The sequence below is a fragment of the Martes martes genome (assembly GCF_963455335.1).
Source record: "Martes martes genome assembly, chromosome: 4".
Lineage (NCBI taxonomy): Eukaryota > Metazoa > Chordata > Mammalia > Carnivora > Mustelidae > Martes > Martes martes.
The window spans coordinates 176,573,111-176,588,047 of NC_137891.1; the positions used below are offsets into that span (position 1 = coordinate 176,573,111).

The following is a 14,937-nucleotide window of genomic DNA, read 5'->3' on the forward strand; positions in this document are numbered from 1 at the left end:
CAAAACCATAATAAACTTAAAAGTGCTTATCCTGTAACATCCAACTCTGGCCTTGTTCCTATTGTAGGAGATGCTACCTACTTCAGATACAGAGACAACTATACCAAATAAGCTTGCCAGTTGATGAGACATGTATTCTAGTTTTTGTTGTTGTTTTTTTAAGTATCATAGACTCAACCAAGGAGAATATAAAGCAGAAACACAAAAGTTATGTTAAATTTGAACATCATCATGTAGGGTCTTTTTGGTCAAAATGTTTTATCTGTTGGAAAGAGCCAGGGGCATCACCGATAAAATATGAGTTTTAAAACATGAACTAACAGTCTTGAGTCTTAATATGTATGGTTCTCAAGAATTATGCCACTCTTTCTGAACTTTTGGTTGAAATTTTAACAGCCTTGCTGCAAGTATTTCAAGAATACTCAAAGCCAGGGGTGGCTGGGTGGCTCATTCAGTTAAGCATCTGACTCTTGGTTTTGGCTCAGGTCATGGTCTCAGGGTGGTGGGATCAAGTCCCTTTTCAGTTCCACGCCCAGCACAGAGTCTGCTTGTCTCTCTCCCTTCCCCCCTGCCTTTCTTTTGTCTCTCTTAAATAAATAAAATCCTTAAAAAATAAATAATACTCAAAGTTGGTATTTTCTGGTTTTCCCTTTTTGAGAAGATTCCATTATCACCATGCAGTTTCACTTTTTTATAAAAGGAAAGGATTCTTTCCATCACCATCTTTTTAGAACTTTTTTGAAACAAATGGATCCAATTTCATAATTCTGAAATTTTAAAAATTCTGTTGTGACTCATGTTTTCCTTTAAATTACTGGATTTCAGGGGCGTCTGGGTGGTGCGGTTGGCTGGACATCTGAATTTTGGTTTCAGCTCAAGTCTTGATGTCAAGGTTTTGAGATCGAATTTTGTGTTGGGCTCACAATCAGTACAGAGTCTGCTTGGGTTTCTCTGTCCTTCTGCCCCCACCAAATAAACCTTAAAAAACATAAATTACTAGGTTTTGCTGAATAAAAAAAAATCTTCCCATTTATTTTTTTAAAAGATTTTTATTTATTTATTTTGAGAGAGAGAGAGACAGACTGAGAGAGAGCATGAGAGGGGAGGTCAGAGGGAGAAGCAGACTCCTCATGGAGCAAGGAGCCTGATGTGGGACTCAATCCCAGGACTCTGGGACCATGACCTGAGCCGAATGCAGTCGCTCAACCAACTGAGCCACCCAGGCCCCCAAATCTTCCCATTTAAAGAAAGTTTCTAAAACTACTAAATAACCACAAAGAAAGGATGTCTTAAAATAATCCATTTTGCTGCAACTTCCTGGTTTAAAAACAGAGTCCTGTCTCCCACTAATGGTCAACCTCCCCCCCCTCTTTTTTTAAAGATTTTATTTATTTATTTATTTGACAGAGATCACAAGTAGGCAGAGAGGCAGGCAGAGAGAGAGAGAGGTGGAAGCAGGCTCCCTGCTGAGCAGAGAGCCCTATGCCAGGCTCCATCCCAGGACTCTGGGATCGCGACCTGAGCCGAAGGCAGAGGCTTTAACCCACTGAGCCACCCAGGCGCCCCTCAACCTCCCCCTTTTAGGTGAACCAGAATAGTTGGTCACCCTGGGTGTCACTGATCTGAACCACAGCTATCTCTGGCCACTATCACAGGCCTGGTTGCCTTGCAGACAAATTACTCCAAATAAGCAACAAAGTGTAGGAGTGGAGGGAGATGAGTAATACTGTTGACGTCAGGTTATATAGTCAAAACAAAACTGGGTATGTTTTGCTTTTCAGTAAATCTAGCAAATAGAGTATCTTTAGTCTTTAAGGTGTAGTTGTCTTGCCTCTTGTGTTTGAAAGGGGGAAAGACCGTGCAACACATAGTTTCCATAACCTGACATGAAAACAAACTTGAAAGTAAGTCCTGTTTTCCTTAAAGATGGTAGAACTAATTACTTCACTTACCCGGTTCTAGATTCTATTCCCCACTGAAGGATACCTGTAATAACATACCCACATGTTTTTGTTGCCTTGAGGACTTAACTGTAACTCCATCCAATATGTCAGATACTTCAAACTAACGGACCACTGTTATTTAAAACCCTCATCCTCAAAATAATAATAAACTCTTGACACATTTTTCAGACCCCCCTCAAGTACCCAGAAATGTTGACTCCAGTTGAACACTGAAGGGCGAATGGCATCTAGGACAGAGGTTATCAAACCGAATGACTAAATCAATCATTGACAACCAGCATTCAAAAAAATAATAGAACAGAACACGTGAAGGAAGTGTTATTTTGTAAACCGATTTGGTTTTTATATAACTGGTTCACCATCTTTTAACCAAAACAATGGGGACCAGGTATCTTTCAGATCCAGAGTTTTTTATAGTTTAGAAAAAAGGCTTACAGGTCGATGACTGCTGGGCTGAATAAAATTATTACCACCAATGAGTAGAGGAAAGTGTAACACTGGAGGACCCAGGGTGATTGTTGTCTCTAAACCAGAGTGGTAGCCTCAGATAACTAGAAATAAGTAAACCATAGCAGGGGAGTTGGAGGAATAATATTTTTGCTTTTTTTTTTTTTTTTTTTTTTTTTTTTTCCCAATAGTGTAAATTGTTAAGTCTCGCCACCTCTTTCTGAGCTACAACTAAGTTGAAAGTTATTTCCAGTCTCTCTGGCTGGAAACCAGAAATGTCAAATGACTCCCAATCCTGCCAGGACCATACATTCTTAAGGGATCCAAGCCCTGGCCCAGCTTTTGGTTACTTCTGCATGAAATGAGAGTCCCTCAGCCTTGATTTGTGGGGATAATAAAGATCAGCCTTGCTAGGAACAGAAACCTCTCCCCACCAGGCAATAAAGAATTATTCTTCAAATCTCTCCTTGTTAACATGAGGTGGAATATGAATAAATCAGGTAGATGTAACGTTCAGTGTTCAGTCCCATGACTGCGATATCATAGCTCTGCTCTGGAACCCTCCTGGAATCTGCAATTGTTTCAACGTCCCCTATCCTTATGCCCCAAACTCCAAAGCCACGCATTTTGCCTTTCCATACAAAACAAGGCGTCTTAGCCTAACGGACTTAAGTATCACTTAGCTTTAAATTTGAGGGACAGTGAAAAACTATCTGTTGCACTAACAACAGGCCATCTGCAAATCTTGCTGTATGCTAAAAGTTTCAACAGGGAATCGGCTTCTGAAAAAGTGGGTATTTTGTGGAAAACTAGAGATGATGCAGTTGCATTGTGGGGATTTCTTAACACTTGCTTTCTAGTTCACAAAAACCTACATTTCCTTGTGTTTCTGGAACTCTCAGGTCATTCCTGTATCCCAGGTATTCCTGGGCAGAATTAAGTCATCACAGACAACAGCACGTTTACTACTTCTGTCTGCTAGAAGTTCCTCTTCTAATCAGACACCCACAATTCTTACTCTTCTGATCTCTGACTGTGGAAGGGAAGGCTTTAATTCTCAAGTTTAGAGGTAGAAAAACAATGAATTCTCAATGATCTGTGAGACTTATTTGTTAGCTCTCCTTGGCATTAGCACTTTAAAAGTGTTATAGAAGAGAGTGAAGCTTAAACCAAAGGAATGAGTCTCTGAATGCTGGGACTTCAAGGGCTCTAATATCAATGTAAGAGATCTCTGTGAGCATAGGGTTTTTCCAAGGCTCTGACGGTAGGCTCCATACACTCCATAAGAGCTCACCTGCTCCTAAACTTGACAAGGTGTGTGTTCCTCCCAGTTCAAGTGAAATAGTCAGTCAGTCGGGCGTCTGCCTTCGGCTCAGGTCATGGTCTCAGGGTCAGGGGATCAAGCCCCGAATGGGGCTCTCTGCTCAGTGGGGAGCCTGCTTCCCCCCTCTCTCTGCCTGCCGGTCTGCCTACTGGTGATCTCTCTCTGTCAAATGAATAAATAAAATCTTTTAAAAAATAAATTAATTTTAAAAGATTGCATTTTTATTTATTTGACAAAGAGAGAACAAGCTGGGGGAGCAGCAAGCAGAGGGAGAGGCAGAAGCAGACTCCCTGCTGAGCAAGGAGCCTGATGCAGGACTGGATCCCAGGACCCTGGGATCACCATCTGAGCCTGAAGACAGTTGCTTAACCAACTAAGTCACCCAGGCACCCCTCAAGCCAAACAGCCTTAAAAGCTGAATAGTACAAAATTCATCCTGTAACTCTGTTTAACAAACACAACAATATTTTTACAGTATAGATCAAAGAAAGCCAAGTGAGATAAGCTATAAAACCATACCTCCATGGAGTCTTAACTCAGATGCAGCTAAGTGTAAAAGTCAAAACTAGCCAGATGTTACATTTAGCAGATGTATGATGCCTCAACCAATATATATGTACAGTAAGAAAATTTAAAATCCCTTTGTAAGTAGAAAACTTAAGACTTCAGCAAGTGTAGCCTTAGCACATGGTTTGTGTGTGGCATCCCTGAGGAAGAATTTTAAGGTTTTCCCTTCTTGGGTATTCAGCTGTAAAGAACAGAATAAAGGGTGTGTGTGTGTTGAGCAAAAGTCTGTGGAGGAGAAATCTAGCTTGCTCTTAACTGGGTTGCTTCTTGTATAAATGGCACTAAAGACACTTTAGAGAAAAAGAGCAAAGGTAAGATGTTTTAAGTATATGAACACATAAAATGGAATAGAGTCCATAAAAAGGTATGCAAAGGATAGAAAGGTTAACAAAGAATAAAGGAATTGAGCAGGACAAAGAAATGGCACAAAATGACTGAAACCCCTTATGAACAGGTTGAATACGACGACAGAGTGCCAGCGCACTGGTCATGCCATTAGTAAGCAGTTTTGGGTGGTGGTGGTTAAATTTTATACAGCTCATTTTGCAGTTGATGGAGAGGATGGCTATGACTGTGAAAGCTGGTGAGATAGTTAAAATGCTAACTATACAGCCTGAGGACTGGGCTAGCAAGTGCTTAAATGGTTTCCTAAAAAATCTTTAGAATGATTAGCACATGCATTTGAGTATCAGCCACACTGCTGTGGCCTCGGGGTAATTCTAGTGTTTATTTCCCTATATTCATTACCCACACTACCTCTACCCCACCACAAAACACCTACTTTAAATACATTGGCTTTGGAAAGTTCCATTTTTCAACAGTATGTACATTGCTGAAGTCCGCTCATACCAAAGTGACATGACAATTCAAAGGGAATTCCCTCTTTCCTGATGGCCAGGGTTTACTTTCCGAGAACCCTTCTTGCGTATGCAGATCAGGCGGCCAAGGACTTCATAGACTAGAAAAGCAACTCTTCCAGTTTTTTTCCTGAATCACTACTCTGCTCTATACTGTCTGGATACTTAATAGGAATGAACGTGAAGTATCGAATTCACCGCTATCTGGTTGTTCAACTCTTCCACGGTCATCAGAGAAAGGCAGTTTGTTCCTGTGCGGTGACTAAACTGAGAAGCGGGAGATGCCAGCCCCTCTAAAGGCAAACGGATCTCCAAAGCGGAGACCCGGTTAAGACCAGGGAGCCAACTAGAGAGTAGCGAAAGGGAAGGGAGTGAAAAGAGGGCTCCTCCGAGGAAAACGAAACCGCACCCAAGCTAACGGGCACCACGGGGCAGTGCCCGGGAGAAGCGTGGCCCGACGCACTGTCGCCTCCCGGGCGTCCTCCCTCCTCCGAGCGCCCTCTCGCGTTCTCGCGCACCCGGCCGGGGAGGCCAGTCGCGCGCGTTCCCTCGACTCCCGCGGGCTGGGGGCGCGGTCGCGGTCGCGCGCGGGGGCGGGGCCGGCACGAGAGTGCGCGCGCGCGCGGGACCGCGGGCAGGGGGGCGGGGCGGCAGAGCGCGGCGGCTGGGCCTGGAGGACAGCGGCGGCGGAGACGACGAGCGGCAGCGGGAGCGGCGCTGAGAAGCCGTGCCGAACGCGGGCGCCAGGAAGGGGGGAGCGCAGAGGTAACGCAGGACGGAACAGGCGGGCGGAGAGTGGGCGCGGGCTCGATGGACCCCGAAGGCGAGTGGCCGAGGCCGCTCGCCCGGGGCGCCGACGCCGCTCCCGGAGTGGAGGGGGCGGGGCGCTCGGGTCCCCGGAGGTGGTGCCTTTTGTCTGCCTTTCCGGGCCGCTCCGCCCTCCCTTCCCTCTCCCCTGCGACCTAGCCCCCTGCCCCTCTCGTTGACGCCTCCTCCGGGGCCCTCCGGCGCGCGCGCTCCCGCCCTTGTTTTGTTTGGACTGAGGGGAGGAGGGGATAGCTCTTCCCTGGTCCCGGGCCCTACGTCCCAGCGCGCCTGCGCCAGCGTCCTCCCGCTGCGTTCCGATTGGCTGAGGCCTTGCGCATGCTCCCGAGGCCCGCGGCGAACTCCGCCGCTGCCCCCGCCTTACCCTCCCCCTCCGCCCCACTCCCTCAGCGGTTTTCGGAGCGGGTTCGAAAGATGCCGGCGGCGGTGACTGGCTGCGGCGGGCCCGCCCCCCGGCTTCTCCGCCTCTGCCGCCGCCATTACGGAGCTCCCAGTGGTGAGTGCGCGGAGCGCTAGTGGTCGCGGTCCGCCGTTTCTGGTGTCGCGCGGGCGACCGCTGCCGGGGTCGTGGCGTCGGCCTCGGCCGCGTGCATCCCCGGGCGCGACCGACGCGCCCGGAGCCGCCGACCGCGCGGAGCCTGCGCCGCGCGGAGGGCTCCTCGGTGTCCGCCGCCGAGCCCTCCTGTCCTCCGCAGCGCTGCCTTCCTCTTGGCCCTGCGCTCCCCCGCCTCTGCTCGCGCCCCGCACCGGCCGCTCCCTGCCTCTTTGTCTCGGCTGCGCTGTTCCCCGTGTGCCTCTCAGCGGTCAGGGCGGGCGTTTCCGAGCTGCCGCTGCCGCCACTGCTGCTGCTGCTGCTGCTGCTGCTGCCGCGATGCGGGCCTGAGCTTTCGTTTTCCCGTCTGGCATGCCCGGAGCTTGTAACTCACCGCGCCTTAGAAGGTGTGGTTTTAATTTAAAAAGTCGAACTCGTGAATGTGGGCGTTTGTCAAGAGCTGGCGGCAGGTTTGCTGAAGTGAGAGCCTCAGATCTGAGTCTTGACACCGAATTGGCCACTGTCTGTGACCGAGAACGGGTCACCTAGCCTTTGGGGGGGAGTATTCTCTTCTGCACGGAGGACTGGACAAGGTGAACTTGATTGCCTCTTCAACGTACAAATTCTGAATTCTCTGTTGTTTATTACGCTCCTGACTTTTCATTACACTGAAAGGCGAGAGTCCAATTAGAAATACGTCTAGGAATTCGCCTGGGACTTGATGGGAGGTAGCTCTCGTGTCTTAGAGTGAAATTAGATGTGACTGGTTTTATTTTGGAAGATACTTTGATTTTATCTGGCATGGGCATAAAGCTACTTGGAGCTTTTTTTTTAAGGGTTTTTTTTTTTAAAGATTTATTTATTTACTTGACAGAGATCACAAGTAGGCAGAGAGGCAGGCGGGGGGCGGGGGAAGCAGGCTCCCTGCTGAGCGGAGAGCCTTATGCGGGGCTCGATTCTAGGACCCTGAGATCACGACTTGAGCCAAAGGCAGAGGCTTAACTCACTGAGTCGCCCAGGCGACCCTTTTTTAAAGTTTTTAGTGCTCTACTGAAAAGTTCAGTTTACTATGTTTCAAAGTAGAAGTAACATTTTAAAGGTTTATTTTGTGTTTTGTTTAATTTTTGGTTTGGCTGAGTTTTTAAACTAACTTGGACGATTTAGGGCGGAAAATTGGAGGAAGTACTCTGAACTGTCCATAGATAGATGAAAATCTTAACTATTTAGGCAGTTAACGTTATGATTGTCTTTCAAGGGGGTGCCATGTAAGTGTCCATACATACCATAGATTCCCAAGGTAGACACTAATTAGGTACATACTGCTTTATTGAAGTGTAAAAGTTGGGGGGGTAGTTGCCACCAAATTACTGGCATGCTTTTTGTGACATTACTAGTAAGTCAGAATACAGGGAAAGACGAGGTTGCAAACAGTTTGATATATTCTGTGCCTATAACTAGTGATTTTGTGATTTATAACCTGTTGCACATTTTATGATAAAATATGAAAATAGTAGTACTTTCCCTAAAATGCGTATCTTCAAGGATGTCAGTAAACTGAAATACATTGTTAACCTCCTACTAATTTTTCTATTGCTTTCTCATAACGTAGAGAAAAATAAAAACTCTGAAATTCCAGACTTTATCACCTCTTTCTATTGCTGGCATTAAATTAAAAACAATTTAGAATTTCCTTTTAAAAAGGCAATTCTTTGTGTAATTAATCTAACATTTGGAGGGGAAAAAAAAAAAAAAAAAAAGAACCCAGATTGGAGACCACAGGAGGACCACATAAACCACAGGTAAACACATATTGGTTTTGGCACATAAAAAAACCTAGCTGGAAAACTTTTTCATGTATTCATCATCCTTTCATTTAACAAATACTCGTTGAGCACCTATTCTGTGCTTTGTGTATTCTTAGGCACCAAGTATGCAGCAGTGAACCACCTAGATAAGATCTCTGCTAGGGAATAAACATGGTAGCCTAAAAGTCTGATTCAAGAGTACAGCAACAAGAAGTTAAATTAATAGGTACATGGTGATGATAAGGCAGTGTGAGTTAACCATTCATATAGTTTTGTTAGGTCTGTAATGAACATTGAACATGTTAAGTAACTCATTATTCAGTCTATTAAAAAGAAAGTATTACACACTGAAGCTTTAAATTCCATGACCCTTCCCAAGGAAATTCAGAGCTGAGGCAAACATTTTTATTTTAAAGTTAACTCTTTGCCTGATGTGGGGCTCGAACCCACAACCCCAAGATCAAGAGTTCCACTCTCTATGGACTGAGCCAACCTGGTGCCTCTGAAGGAAACATTTCTTAATATTTATCCCAAATAACTTTGGGTTTCATTTTTGGAGTGTTATTCACATACACTAAATATAGTGATAAATAGTTAATTAGATGGCATTGTTCATTTAACTTTTTTCCCCAAAATTTGTCCAACACATTATGTGTTGGACACTGTTCTAGGTGCTGCAAATACAGTGTGAATTAAAGGTCCTAGACCTTGTAGTGCTTACAGTGCATTTGAGAGAGATACATAATAAACAAGTAAACACATATTTTGAATTTCAGTTGGTATTAAATGCTGAAGAAACCCAAAGAATGGGGAGGATGGGAGGCCTTCCTGAGCGGTGTGACAGTGAGCAGAAACCTGATTGAAGTGTCTAGGAAAAAAGGGTTCTAGTTTAAGAGAACAGCAAGTGCAGACATCCTGAGGCAGGGATGAGCAGAGCACAGTGCCTGGACCAAAAGAAAGTTTTTGTGTTTGGGGTCAAGAGAGTAGAGTGATGGGTGGAGTAGTAGGAGGTGAGATTAGTAAAATAGGGAGATATGGTAATTGGGAGGTTTTGAGCAAGAGAGTGTCAGGATTTATATTTTTGGTGGATGGCAGCCAGAAAGTTGGGCAAACCAACTTTTTTTTTTTTTTTTTTTAAATTCCAACCTGAGCATGCTTCTTACCCAACCTAATTTAAACTGTCATTTTTGTCCTTGGATTAATGATGTCTAATATCTTTTTATGGACCATGTGCTTGTTGCGCTGATACTAGTTTCATCACATTGGCATTAGTAGTAGCTTCCTTTGCATGTCCCCTCCCCTTTTAACTCATTTGTTTTAGTTTTGAGTAATTAATATAGTAGCCTGGAAAGGTTTGATACTTTTTTCAGTATTGTGTTTACAGGGAGAATTTTTTTTTTTTAGGATACTCTATGAACAGAGTCTTCTAAAGGTTTTTGTTGACTTTGCAGTAGCATTTTCAGCATAGCTAGTGTTATCATGGGTTAAGAAAGATGAATTCATTAGGCATATCACTACGAAGAATAACCTGATTGTGGTGGTTTAATTCTCTGTAGGGTTCACATGTGAAGACAGCAGCAGATTTGCTTAGTTTTTTTTTTTTTTAATTGTTCGAGAAAACATATTACTGTGTAAGTGCTAGTTGCATGAATGAGCAGGTTTTTGTATTCAGATTATTCCAAGATAGACTTCCAGGTTTCACAAGCCTAAATAGTGTTCTTAAGCCCAATGTGGCCATCTTTTCACAGACCAAAAAACAATTATTCTTATTTCTGTATTTTATAATTCTTTGAAGTGAATTGCTACAGGAACATTTTAAGTAGTTTTTATAACATAATTTTTAAAATATTCATGGATATTACTAATTTACTCTTGATAATAAGTTTTAGTGCATCTTGAATTCTTTCAGCTGCCTTTGCTTGCAGCTGATTGACAAGTCACAAGTCTGGCTTTGCTCTTGGGGGTTTCCATAAAAAGATTTTCCCTGTAAATGTGAAAGGATTCTCTATGTTTGGGTTTTTTGGATTTATCCTAGTTATTGTAGCTTAGGACTATTACATGACAAATAGAAAGCTCTTGAATTCCTAGACAGGGTCAGAGCTTAAAGTAGAGGTTGAATGACTGATCTGCTATTCCCCAAGTCTTTGTTAATGTTCATTAGCACAAAGATCTAAACACTCAAATGATCATTTTCTTATATTTTATAGAGATTTTTATTGTAAAATGTCACTGAGTCCCAGATGAGCTTTTTTTTTTTTTTTTTTTTTTTTGAGGGCAGAGAGTATTAATGATCAGGTAAATTTGAGTGACTACATGGTCACTCAAAACATGGATTTTATCTTTGAATATTTAATTATGTTCTTCTGTGCTAGTTTTGCCTACTTTAAAAGTAATAAGTAAGGTCTTGGAGGCATACTTCTGTTCTCCTAGGTGACAGTCTAAATTTGCTTCTCTAGGTCTGGAGGCTCTTAGAGTATCACGTTGTCTTCAGCAGGATTTTTGCCCTTGGATTGCTTATTTAATGGAGATGAAGTCAAGGTTGCAGATTATTTTCTTAATCCATTTGAGAACAATAACAACAAAAACCTTCTCTCTTCAGTATTGAGTAACATTTGACTAAACTGTTCCTTAGTCTCCTTATTCTGTCCTTTCTAAGTTCCTGATGGTACCCGGAGGGGGTTGGGGATAGGTTCCGTAGGAGCTTTCTTGTCCGTGTTGCCTTTGTTCATGTGGAAGGTACAACAGCTGCTGTGGCTTGTGCATTTTGTCTTAGTGGCTGCTTTACATAGTCTATATTGTGATAGTTGATTTTATCTTTCTGAATGATAACTGATCAAGTCATCTGTCACTTACCTATAAGTTTTATAGTTAATTTTTTCCCCTTTGGATGTGTATTAAATTTAGACATTTAGTTTAGTTTTGTTTCTGTTAATCTTCACACCAGGTCTTTTCTGTGCTTTAGGTTGACTCTTCACACTGAAACCATTAGGAAAAATCCTTGTGGTTAACAGCAGAGGCTTCAGAGTGTAACCTGTACTCGGGCCTAGAAATTATTTTAAATGGCGACTGATACGTCTCAAGGTGAACTCGTCCATCCTAAGGCACTCCCACTTATAGTAGGAGCTCAGCTGATCCACGCGGACAAGTTAGGTGAGGTAGGGGCTGACACATTCTTGAAGCTCACTCTTGGATCAGTCCCTGACTTCAGGCCCTGCTGGGTCCTTCTTGGTACATGTTCCTTTCCTTACTTTGGGGAGTTCTGGGTTGTGAATCTGAAAAAGGATCAAACATACAAAATTCTTTTCATCTTCCCTTTCCCCTCAAATTCCTGAGAAAACCTCCAACCTTCTAAATTTATTCCAAATCAAGTATAATTACCTGTTTCCATTTGAAATCCTAGCTAAAATAAAATATTTTGTGAAGTACATCTTAAAAACCATATTTATTACTTCAAAAAAAAACCTGTTAAAAGTAATTTGCATCAGATCCTGGAGTCGACTTGAAGAATTCTCCTACATCTTCTGACACCCAGTTAGGCCCCTTGAGAAAGAGAGAATAGAGAAGTTTTCTTATGCATGTGTGACTATGGCTGTCTCTTTTCTTAGAAGGTAGAAGATAGCACCATGCCAATTCGTCGAACTGTGAATTCTACGCGGGAAACCCCTCCCAAAAGCAAGCTTGCTGAAGGGGAGGAAGAAAAGCCAGGTAAAGTAAAGCAGTAAACAACCTAAAATAGCAAAAGTTTCTACTCCAGTTTGGAGTATCCCATAAATTCCTTTGAACTTAGTTGTTCTTTTTTCATGGCTGTTTTGGGGGGACATTGAAAGAGAGAAGTGGTACCTATAGATAAGTCGTTTCCAGACCAAAGTGAGCGAAGTAAGAATTTCATCTTCTCTAAAGATTTTTAGAAGGCAAAAATTTCATGTTCTCGGAATTCAAAAGTAAATAGTTGGCATGAACAGGAACCATCGAAGAGTGGCTTCTGGGCATACCGTGTTGTGGTGATGAAGGCCGTGGAGAAATGGGGGACTTGAGCCTTCAGGATGGACAGTGCAGTGTCACTCAGAAATCATCATGAGGCCTTAAAGGAGCAAATGGGCAATCAGGGTATTGGTTTGTATTTAGCGTTGGTGGAGAGAAGATCGGCTAGACATAGTCAGAAACATAATGAATCAAGAGAAATGTAGATCCATCAAACTGGGTAATAGTGCTCCTTTATGGCATCTCTAATTGCCTCTTCTCCTTTTCCTTGCTTTTTTCTTGTGACTTTTTTCTTTCTTTCCTTATCCTTTTCCCCTTTCTCCCTTGCCTTTCAGCTTTGGTTTGCCAGTGATGAGCACATGGTGCTGTCCCTGTTGTGGCTATTAGAACTAAATATTTGCTGACCAGCATAGATTGGGAATAAAAAATAATGTGCACGCTGTTGCCTTTATACCTCACTGCAGCAGGAGTATACTCTTTTTCCAGCTGAAGCTGGGTTTTGTTTCAAAATGACTGTTAAAAGATGATCCAGATGAATAGCCTGAGGCACTTAGGAGACGTGGGAATCAGCATATGAAAAAGGAGAGGTGCTGGTGAGGTGAAGTTGGTTATTTTGTCCAGCACTGCCCTTGATGGCCCATCTTAAGCCACATTTGCTTAACAACTGACCAGCTAAAAGCCACTAAATCACTAATCGCATCAGTTTTCAGAATACCTGTGGAGAGTTTAGGTATTAGAGAAGTCAACCAGGAATTTAGAAAGGGTCCGTATTCACTTCACAAGTTCTGTGTGTAATCCCCCATTATAGGATTTTGTATGTAAAAATAATAGGATTTCACTCATATTTTAGATTTTATAAATCCTGCATTTCACAGAGACAGACACAATGGAGTTTATGGAGTTGGAAACAGTGTCTTATACATACTGCGTAGTTAGTGTCTGTTGCGTTTACTACACTTTTATTAATCCATCAACTGTTAAGCAGTTACTCTTGTTTTTTTAAGATTTTATTTATTTATTTGACAGAGATCGCAAGTAGGCAGAGAGGCAGGCAGAGAGAGAGAGAGGAGGAAGCAGGCTCCCTGCTGAGCAGAGAGCCCGGTGTGGGGCTCGATCCCAGGACGCTGGGATCATGACCTGAGCCGAAGGCAGAGGCTTTAACCCACTGAGCCACCCAGGTTTCCCTAAGCAGTTATTCTTGAGAAGATAATGTGAAATTGAATTTATAGCTCTACTCTTAGAGAAAAACCCAGTAAACGGTTTTTTTCGTCCTTTTTAGAATAAGACAATGTATAAATAAGCATAACGACTAACTATTAGTAAGTTCTTATCCACGCAGGAGTTAAATCGGTGGGGTGAGGGGTAGTAAAAGATATGATTTAAAAAATACATTTTACAGTTATTATCTGAGTCGACAGATACCATTGTTATAATGAAGTTCTAGCTTTAATACTTTGCAAAATAGTTCTAGAACCAGCAAGAGAGGCCAAAGGAGAATGGGAATCACCCACATAGTGCACGTGCACGTACAAAGCACTGTATGCAATACCCATGATAGATCTGAGGTACGATTACTGAAACTTGGAGACATCAAAGAACTTGCCCTAAGATAGCAAGCTAGAAAGTTGTAAGGGCTGAACTTGAATCCAGGTGTGTCTGACTCTAAAACCTCAATTTTGGCTAAACGCATGTGGGAGGATTTTCAGCTAATATGCAAGTCTGGCTGAAGGGCATAACTAGGATGAGATCAACAAATGATAGTTGATTGTCCTCAAATTCATGGTTTAGAATTTTAATTTGTCGAAAATTAGAAATTCCTTTAGAACTATATATATGTTTTGGTTATAAGAAGGAAGTGGCATTTTTTTTGTTCTCTTAGAAGTTTTCATCATGATAGTAATTTGTTCACATAATTTAAAAGACCAAACTCTTTTTTTTCAAGAATTTATTTATTTATTTGACAGCGCGCACACAAGTAGGCAGAGCAGCAGGGAGAGGGAGAAGTAGGTTCTCCACCGAGCAGGGAACCCGATGCGGGGGTTGATCCCAGGACCCTGGGATCATGACCTGAGCTGAAGGCAGCCACTCAACCGACTGAGCCACCCAGGCGCCCCCTTAAGTGACCAAACTCTTCAAGCCTATACTTTTATTTTTTTGCCTAAGTTTTGTCACTGGAGAGTCCTTTTCTTTGAAGTCCCTACTTAACCATATCTGGCATACTGTGTCTTGTAGTAACTGGTCTAAGAGAAATGCTGAGAAAGACCCAAATTAGCAACTGCAGACCTCACTATTCCCCCTCTCGGATTTCTGCTCTTGTCCCAGTCCTTTAACGTGGAAAATAGGTGTTAATTTTCTGTTACTCATTCCCTTCTTAAGACATTTGTCTGTTCAATTATGAAATAGCTAATTTCTTAATTATGAATCTTATCATTAATATTGCAGATTGTGGGCAAGAGATTTGATTTGAGATAATCTCAAATTGCCTGGTCCATCTCCTTTTCTCACCTAATGGTCTGGATAAACAATCCATTGAATAGGCAGTTTGAGTGACCTAAGGAAGGAAAGAAAACAGCAACTGATTGTCATTTGTTTGTTTTAGAATACATCTGTCAGTTGGAGCATTTGGCTTTTCTGT

At 42.8% G+C, this 14,937-nt stretch overlaps 1 protein-coding gene across 9 annotated transcripts in view; it reads left to right on the forward strand.

Annotated features, from left to right (window-relative positions):
- The first annotated feature begins 5,791 nt into the window (after positions 1-5,791).
- HP1BP3 (heterochromatin protein 1 binding protein 3) overlaps positions 5,792-14,937 on the forward strand; it is a 38,029-nt gene continuing 28,883 nt past the window's right edge. For 2 of the 9 annotated variants that reach the window (XR_013966730.1, XM_080801952.1), the window contains exons 1-3: positions 5,792-5,924; positions 11,284-11,476; positions 11,927-12,026. Coding sequence is in view for 7 of the 9 variants with exons in the window: in XM_080801952.1 (XP_080658078.1) it covers positions 11,381-11,476; positions 11,927-12,026 (196 nt within the window). In the remaining 2 variants the exon portion in view is untranslated. Of the gene's footprint in view, positions 5,925-6,306; positions 6,924-11,283; positions 11,477-11,926; positions 12,027-14,937 lie in introns of those variants that run through there. The other 7 variants (XR_013966731.1, XM_080801956.1, XM_080801955.1 and 4 more) reach the window with 6 other exon arrangements.